General features: G+C 35.5%; 1 protein-coding gene across 1 annotated transcript; it reads left to right on the top strand.

Annotated features, from left to right (window-relative positions):
- The first annotated feature begins 212 nt into the window (after positions 1-212).
- Positions 213-4,916, top strand: LOC107020628 (nucleolin-like). Its single transcript, XM_015221069.2, has 3 exons — positions 213-796; positions 2,953-3,199; positions 4,245-4,916. Exons 1-3 carry the CDS (start codon positions 479-481, stop codon positions 4,628-4,630), a joined length of 951 nt encoding a protein of 316 aa, XP_015076555.1. The 5' UTR covers positions 213-478; the 3' UTR covers positions 4,631-4,916.
- Positions 4,917-8,750: the final 3,834 nt, after the last annotated feature.

Here is an 8,750-nt window from a genome sequence, read left to right as displayed (position 1 = left end):
TTGTGTATATATATATATATGTGTGTGTATGTATGTATATTAAAAATAAGGTATAGATTGTGTTGGCATTATATAATTGATATATAATTGATGTGAGTGTGTATTTGTAACTTGTATGATAGGTATTGTTATAATAACTTATAATATAGAGTAAAGCAATACAATTAATTATAATTATAATTATAATTAATTAATGAGAAAAGAGGATATGATTATGTTTATATTGAGAGCGGTAATATAGAATTCGTCCCTCTCTTGTCTGGCTCATCGAAACCCTAAATTGATTAAAGACGGGAGGAAGCCATCGGTATAAAATTGTGTTCCAAATCTGCTACGATCCACCATCGGAAAACCATTCTCAGAGATTGCCGTTAAATCTTATCGATTTCCTTTTTGTCAATTTTTTACTCTATCTCTTTTAGAAAATCTTGATTGTTGGGTTTTAACTGGGATTTGATTTGTGTTTCTCGTTCACACAATGGTGGGAGGTGGAAGCAGGAAGGATGAACAGTTGGTCATAAGCAACAATAACGTTTTCGCTGCTCTTGGAACCCTAAGGAAGAAGAAGAAGTCTGATAAGGGAAAGAATGCTGAAGGTTCAGTTTCTAAAAATGTCAAGGATCCTGAGCCTGTTTTCTGGGCTCCAGCCCCATTGACTGTCAAATCCTGGGCGGATGTTGATGATGAAGATGATGATGATTATTACGCTACTACAGCTCCGCCACAGGCTGTTTGGGGACCTGATACTGCTAATGAACATCATCACAAGCCTAAGGAAACTGTAACTCCACTCCAGGTTCATATTTCATCCTTATTTGGACACCCTTAATGCTTTATTCTTGCTTGTTCTATGCTCGTAAATGAGTTGATTTGACATAGCTAAATTTGTCCAAATGATCATGATTCCTTGTGTGTGTAACATTTATGTGTGACTTAAACATTGTGTGTGTGTCTGTAAACAATAAAAAAACAGTGTGTACACAATGTGTATGCGTAAAAATGGCTTTTTAGAGTGTAGATCAGCAGTGTAACAGTATTTCTCTGGTCAGTAAGGTCTCACAGTATTATGAGAAGGATAATGTGTTTGCTTTACTTGTTTTCCTTTTTTTTTTTTTGGTAAAGAGATGTTTACGTGCTTAGAGTGTAGTTGTTATGTGGCTGATGGTAGTTAATTTTATTTCTCTTATCTTTTAGTTTGCTTTTATGTCTTAGTTTGGCTGTTTGGTGCTAGTTTTCCTGGGGTACATCACGCCTGTTACTGCATTTGTCACTTGTGAATAATTTTATCTTGTATTCAGATATCACAGTCATGTGTCTTAGCTTCATATTATGCAGTCTTCAGTCAATTTTATCTGTATTGGATGTTGCGCCTCTAATTTGTGTTCTGGATTCTTCATCTGTTAATTTTTGATAAGGTTAGATTCTTTAGCTGTTTATCCAAATTATTAAGACTTAACTGGTCAGTGAAGGTGACAGTTAACTCCAAGTAATTTATCACATGATAACAACTAGAAGAAGATGTTGGAAACAGGGATGTACACTGTTCAGTATAATGCGCCGATAACATGACGTCTATTGGAGAACATTTCAAGTCTTAAATGTTTTTTTTGTTATACTCCAATTACAGAAAGGTATCATGCACTAGTACTATTTGAAGGCTATATTATACTCCAATTACATAAGTGTATCACTCACTAGTACTATTTGAAGGCTAACTTATTGTTATCTCGATTTGGAAACCAATAAAATCCAGTGGGTTGAATTATTTTTCATTCTATGATTTTGATAAAAAGGGAGAATCTGGTGCATGAAGCATGCAGTGTTCAGGGTCCAGAAAAGGACTACACTATGTACACAACCTCCCTGCATTTTCCTCATTTCAATGTAGCATTCATGATCTTCTGGATTACATGGGCGACATCTGATGGCCTTAAGAAAAACAAATCTAGATAAGTTGCCCATATTTTCTTATATGCTCATTAGTATAAGTTGGAGTTCTTGGCACCCAAGGTTATTGACATAATGGTCTGTGAAGTGAGTGCAAACCTTGGAGATCAAGGTTCAACCCTATATTGGAATAAAAAATAAAAATATGTGAGTCCTCCTGTCTACCTAAGCCTTGGTGGCAGATTTACCTGGTACCTGGACTCTGAGAGGTAGATATCCGGTCGAATCCAGGTGCTAGCAACAGTCACCTTTAGAAGGAAAAACTAAGTTGGGTTTTATGTACAATTACAGGCTTCCTCTTTGTCTTGGAGTATTTTGCTAACAGGATGTAAACCCAAGCACGAACGGATGTACCTCACATTGCTGTTGAAGAGATGACTTTATTTTTAGTACATTAGGTGGTGGTGGTGTGCTGAGGAGCTGTTCAACTTAATTTCTAGAGCATTCTCTAGTCTTGTCACGGGCCCAATTTTTTTTAATGATATTTGCCTTCTCGACTTTCGTCCTTAGTTCTTTCCTGTTGCTGTATCTATCCATTCTTTCTTGCTCCTTTTTCCACGCTGAGATTTTGATTGATAAATTATCTTTCTTTTGTAGTCCGATGAATAAACTTCTTATTCTTGCCTTCTCTTTCGTGTTGCCAGTGGTTCTTGGGTTTCCGTTGTGACATGAAGGATTATCAAAAGCTAGTTAGTGTTTGCTTTAACTGAAATATATTCCTTGATATCTGTTTGAAGATGGCCATACTTGGTTTTAAAGTTGCTTCACAAAACCAATTTAATTTCTTGTTTACATTGTAATGAAGGGCTTTGGAACTATGACAAGTTTGGTATGACAGAATTCTTCTTGTCTTCCTATATGCTATTTTCCTATTATCTAAAAGAAAAACATTTTATTTGTTGGTGATCAAGTTATAGCATCTAAAAAATGAAGGTTCGTTTTTCATTCTACTGTTTCCCTTGTCCAACAGCTTATCTGCATTAAGTCTTACAATCTGTTTATCAGGAAAGTGAAAGTGAAGAAGAAGGGATTGATGAAGCTGATGATGATAATGAGGAAGAACATGAGCAGGAACCTGATTTACCAGAGGAAGAGGAGCCAATTGTTAAGAAGACTGCTGAAAATGTGGCACCCAAAGAGTCGGAAAGGCAGCTTTCAAAGAAGGAACTTAAGAAAAAGGAGCTTGCTGAGCTTGAAGCTATGCTTGCTGAATTTGGATTAAACAAAGCTGAGAGCAATGATGATTCACAAGGTAATTAGCGTATGATTGCAACTCAAACTTTATACAATACAATCATAAGCAAATCATTGGACAATTTCATATGAGAAATTCTTTTAAGTTTCTTGCTCCTTAAAAAATACTTAAATACAAGTTATTCTTGCCGACTGCCTGCATATTTCTTCTATTGTATCACTTCTGATTTGTATTCATGGTACTGCTCTGCCCTCTTCCTGCATCTAATTGTTATAGTGAAATATCTATCAAAAGAAAGAACTGATATACATCTCAAATGCCTCAATTCATTATCCTCCAAAAGTGGATCCTGAACTAGTAGCTTAGAATAAAGTAATTGGAAAAGGGCCAAAATTACCCTGGTACTTTTTGCCGAGGAGCACATATACCCTCTGCTGAAAGTTGGGCAGTTATATGACCTCGCAGTAACCAAAAGGCACATTTATGCCCTTATTTCAAATTTCAGTTAACAGAACTATTAGAAAAAATAAGAATGCAAACTTTTCTGCCGTGTGACAACATTAATTTTTTTTTAAAAAAAATTATATGTCTATTTTTTCTAAAACAGTTGCATTATTAACGGAGGGCAAAAGTGTTCCTTGGTGGATAATGCAGGGGCAATTTTGGCTCTTCTCCGTTCCATTTATTTTACTTTTTCTTTCTAACAAATCCCTGCTGCCACACAACCATGGCTTTGCCGGGAAAATATCAAGGAAATTCACCGGGCATAGATCATTTGGGTGCCTCTGCAAAGATGCTCAGCTTTATCTATTATGTTATCTGGCATTTATCTCTCTTTTCTTGTTCTTGTGTTTTACTCCCTCAATCGAAGCATTTTTCTTCTGTTGAGCCTTGAAAGTTGTATGTTTATTAGGTAATTGGTATGTATGATCATTTTGTGACATTTTTACAAATATGTGGAACTCTAATATGGTGGTGGTAACTTATGTGCCCTTATAATACGTTCTGGATTGGGTATGTGTCTATCTTTCACTATTTTCCAAAAAAGCTTGGGTAATGTATGGACTATTCCAGAGTGACTGGGTGCTCCATCCACTTGCAGGTGCTGCACAGGATAAGGTGGAAAAACTCAATGGAGAGATGGCTAAGAAGGATGATAATGCTCCTGGGGAGAGCAAGAGTGCAAAGAAGAAGAAGAAGAAAGATAAATCATCAAAGGAGTCCAAAGAGCAACATGATCAATCCAATGGTGTTGAGCTTGGAAATGGGACTAGTGAAACAGTTTCAAGCGAGAAAGGAGAAGATGCACCTACTGTTGCTGCAAAGGACAAGATAAAGAAAATGGCATCTCTTAAGAAGAAAAAATCAATCAAGGAGGTAGATGCTGCTGCCAAAGCTGTGGCCAGTGAGGCTGCAGCAAGGAGTGCAAGGCTAGCTGCTGCAAAGAAAAAGGAGAAGAACCATTACAACCAGCAACCCCTGCGGTGAAATGTTTCTTGAATTGGAAGTGAGCATGTATCTTGTTCATTTGTTAAATGCACAATAAACATCAGAATCTGGTTCAATAGAGATGGACTCTGTCATACTATTTTTATTTTACAAAAAAAGAAATTAATCTTAAAAAAAAGAAAAAAAGGTTTACTGAATGGTTGTGGTGGTCTTTTATATTCTGCTATTGGATGGACAGTTTTTGTGATGTTGCTATCAAATTGAATTTGTGTCCTCATGAGTGTATACATTCTGTGTTGGAGTTATAGATAATAGTACTTTTGCAGGGTCTGGGTTTCTCTGGTTCCTTCATTAGCTGTAAGATTAATATTATATAAGGAAAAGGGAAGGAAGATTTTTGTTGTTTCCTTGGATAAATCCCCTGTTTGTCGTCGGTGCATATTTTTCTACTTATTTATTTTTGCTGCAAAGTGTAAGTTTTTGTTGCAACAGCGTTGTTCTTGTTGCATCTTATGCAGTCTTTGGATGAGAGTTGCAGAATTAGTATCAACAAGATAAAATTTCTCAATTTATCTTTTAGCTATGAAAACTTCAAAAGACGTTATATTCGCTTTAATAGCTACCGTCTCGTAAATTCATTTTCAACACAAGTTTTGACAACTTGTCATGGTCTATCTTTGGTTGAAACAACTCAATTTCCTTTGCATGGAGATGCATCTAACATTTTATTTAAAATTCAAATTTGGCCATTTTATTCAATTGAAAAAGCAAAATGGTCTAACCAAGCAAACCATCTCGACTGTTCGAACCGGTCCAAACTAACAAAAGTTCTATATTTTCAACGAGACAAAGCACATTACTTATAAAGAACGACCCTTGGGGGTTAGGGGCTTAGTTACACTCCCATGCCTTAACATAAATAATAAAAACACAAAAGTACATGGAGGGGGACACAAATCTCATCTCCAATCCTACGTGATTCATAAGCCTGACAGCTTACTAAGGCTTGCCAACTCATCTCCGGTCTAGAAAAGGAAAACCTAGAAACTATGCACCTAAGAGAGAGGACTCCTCTCGATACAAAGAAACTAGAAAAGCATAAATAAGATAGACAAAAATAAGAAAAGTAAAAACTACACTGAGTCTATTCAAGAAAGCTAAAAATTAAAAAAGGAAAAGCTTAATTGAAAAGGCTAAGGAAGAATAGAAGTAGTATAGAGAACATCCATACTAGATACTCCAAACAAAATTAAGAAGATATATTAAGGAGCTAGGTTTCTTAATTCTCTTCAACTTCCTTCTTCTGAAATTTGTCATTCCCAACTTCTCCAAAAAATAGTTTCCTTGTTGGAATTAATGCATCAATGTTTAGTCTTCCAAAATTGTCTCTTGGTTTTTCAAGAAGTCTTTTTAGAATTCCGTAGTACATGTATCTAGTAAATTGTGATACATGTATTTAGTTATTTGTGCAAGACTTTTTGTTTTCTATTTTGAGTAGTATAAATAGTGATGTAGTTGATGATTATAATCATCTCAAGTGGCCTTAAGTAGCCTATAATAAACTTGAGCATTTTCTAAAGATATTATTTTTCCTTCCATATTTCCTACAAACTGGTATCAAGAGCAGCTTTTCGTTCTTAATCTGGGGTTAGGTGAAGAAAAAAATATGGCATCCAAAACAAATGAAGGTGCTGATTCTTCAGTTGTTCTTAATCCATTTTTTGATGGAACTGATTTTGAATACTGGAAGATAAGAATGAGAACACATTTGAAAGCTGAAGGTTTGTGGACTATAGTTGCAAATGGCTTTGAAGAGCCAGAAAACGATGGTGATCTTACAGCAGCAGAGATGAAAAATCTTGAGGCTAAGTATCGTCAAGATGCAAAAGCCTTAAGCAAAATCCAAATGGGAGTCTCAAGAGCATATTTTGCAAAAATTGCTACTTGTGAGACTGCAAAGGAAGCTTGGGATTTTCGGAAAACTGAGGTGTATGGTGATGAAAAGGTACGCACTATAAATCTTCAAACTCTTAGAAGAGAGTTTCAAAATTTAAAGATGATAGAATCTGAAAAAATTGATGAATATTGCACAAGAGTCATGAATATTGTTAATGAAATGAGAAATCATAGTGATATAATTTCTGACCAACAAGTTGTGGAAAAGATTCTAATTAGTGTCACAGAAAAGTATGAGTACATCGTTGCTATCACTGAGGAGACGAAAGATCTTTCTAAGCTTTCCATCAAAGAGCTAGTTGGATCATTTCGTGCACACAAGAAGCGAAGATTTTTTCGTGAAGATCAACCCAAAGAGACGTCTTTCCAGTCTAAAATAAATGAGAATTCTCAAAATTTCTCAAAAAATCATCAGAAGAAAAATCAAAAGCCAAAAAAGAAGCAGGATCATGATGGTTCTTCCAAGAAGGTTGAATAAAAAGGTGAGAAAAACTCTCGTCTTTTTTGTAAAATTTGCAAAAAGACTAATCACAATGCAGAAAAATGTTGGCACAAAGGCAAGCCCCAATGTAACTTTTGTAAAAAGTTTGGCCATGTTGAAAAGGATTGTTGGCACAAGAAACGGGAGCAAACAAATTTTTGTGAAAAACATGAGGAAGAAAGGGAAGAAAATCTTTTCTTTGCTTCTAAATCTGATGCTTCAACAAAAAGCAATGAATGGTATGTTGATAGTGGTTGTACTAATCACATGACTGGAGATGAAAAGGCTTTCCTCTCAATTAATAATTGCATCACTACTAAAGTGAAGATGGGGAATGGAGCCTTAGTTGATGCGAAAGGTAAAGGTACTATTTCGATCAACATGAAAGGATGCGGTAAGCAAATTCATGATGTTCTTTATGTTCCTGACTTGGAAGAGAATTTGCTTAGTGTTGGTCAACTCATGGAAAATGGTTATTCTCTTGTGTTTAGAGATAATTATTGCAAGATTTATGATAAAATTGAGCCAAATCAAGTCATTGTTGAAGTAAAGATGATAAAAAGAAACTTCCCTTTGCAATTTCATTACAATGCATTAAAAAATGAAATTGTAGATGATTCATGGCTTTGGCACAAAAGATTTTGTCACTTGAATTTTCATGGTTTAAAGCTTCTCAAGCAAAAGGACATGGTGCAAGGCCTTCCTGAGATACATACTGAGGTGGATACATGTGAAAGTTGTATAATGGGAAAGCAACACAGGAAGTCTTTTCCAAAAGGGGTGTCTTGGAGAGCAAGTGTATTTTTGGAACTAATTCATACCGACATTTGTGGACCAATGAAGACTCCATCTCTTGGAAGTCAAAGGTATTTTCTAATCTTTATTGATGATTTCTCAAGAATGACTTGGGTTTATTTCTTGAAAGAAAAGTCAGAAGCATTTGCTACATTCAAGAAATTTAAAGCCCTTGTTGAGAAGCAAAAAGGTTGCAGCATCAAAACCATTCGCAGTGATCGAGGAGGTGAGTACACAAGTCGAGAATTTGAAGAATATTGCAAAAATGAAGGCATTCAGAAGCAACTTACAGCAGGGTATACTCCTCAACAAAATGGTGTATCTGAAAGAAGAAATAGAACAATTGTTGAAATGGCCAGAACTATGATGAATGAGAAAGGGCTGCCAAAATATTTTTGGGCAGAAGCAGTGCATACAGCAGTTCACATCCTTAACAGGTGTCCAACAAAGGCACTAAAGGACAAGACACCAGTTGAAGCTTGGAGTGGAATTAAACCTTCTGTAAGTCATTTTAAAATTTTTGGGTGTATTTGTTATGCTCATGTACCTGCTGAGAAAAGAACAAAATTGGATGAAAAAAGTCAAAAATGTGTCTTTCTTGGTTATAGTGATGTGACAAAAGGATATAGGCTTCTCGATGTCAAAACTAACAAACTTGTTGTTAATAGAGATTTCATTTTTGATGAAAAAACAACATGGAATTGGGAGGATAAAAAGATAGAGAATACTGCTATCATATCTTCAAATCAAGAAGAGGATGAGAAAGATGAAGATGTCTCTCAAGGGGGAGAAATCCCAGATTCAGATAATGAAGAACCGCCTCCAAGAGGAACAAAAATGTTGAGTGACATTTATCAAAGATGTAATTTTGCCGGTGTTGAGCCAGAAAATTATGAAGAAGCAATAAAGCATGATGTTTGGAAGAAA

The sequence above is a fragment of the Solanum pennellii genome, chromosome 5 (assembly GCF_001406875.1).
Source record: "Solanum pennellii chromosome 5, SPENNV200".
Classification (NCBI taxonomy): domain Eukaryota; kingdom Viridiplantae; phylum Streptophyta; class Magnoliopsida; order Solanales; family Solanaceae; genus Solanum; species Solanum pennellii.
This window is presented reverse-complemented; position numbering and strand designations above follow the sequence as displayed.

Excerpts from the sequence above, each read along its gene's own strand:
- LOC107020628 (XM_015221069.2), top strand. The coding sequence starts at position 479 with ATGGTGGGAGGTGGAAGCAGGAAGGATGAACAGTTGGTCATAAGCAAC. Across the intron at positions 797-2,952 it reads AAACTGTAACTCCACTCCAG|GAAAGTGAAAGTGAAGAAGA; the intron begins GTTCATATTTCA and ends TCTGTTTATCAG. Across the intron at positions 3,200-4,244 it reads GAGCAATGATGATTCACAAG|GTGCTGCACAGGATAAGGTG; the intron begins GTAATTAGCGTA and ends ATCCACTTGCAG.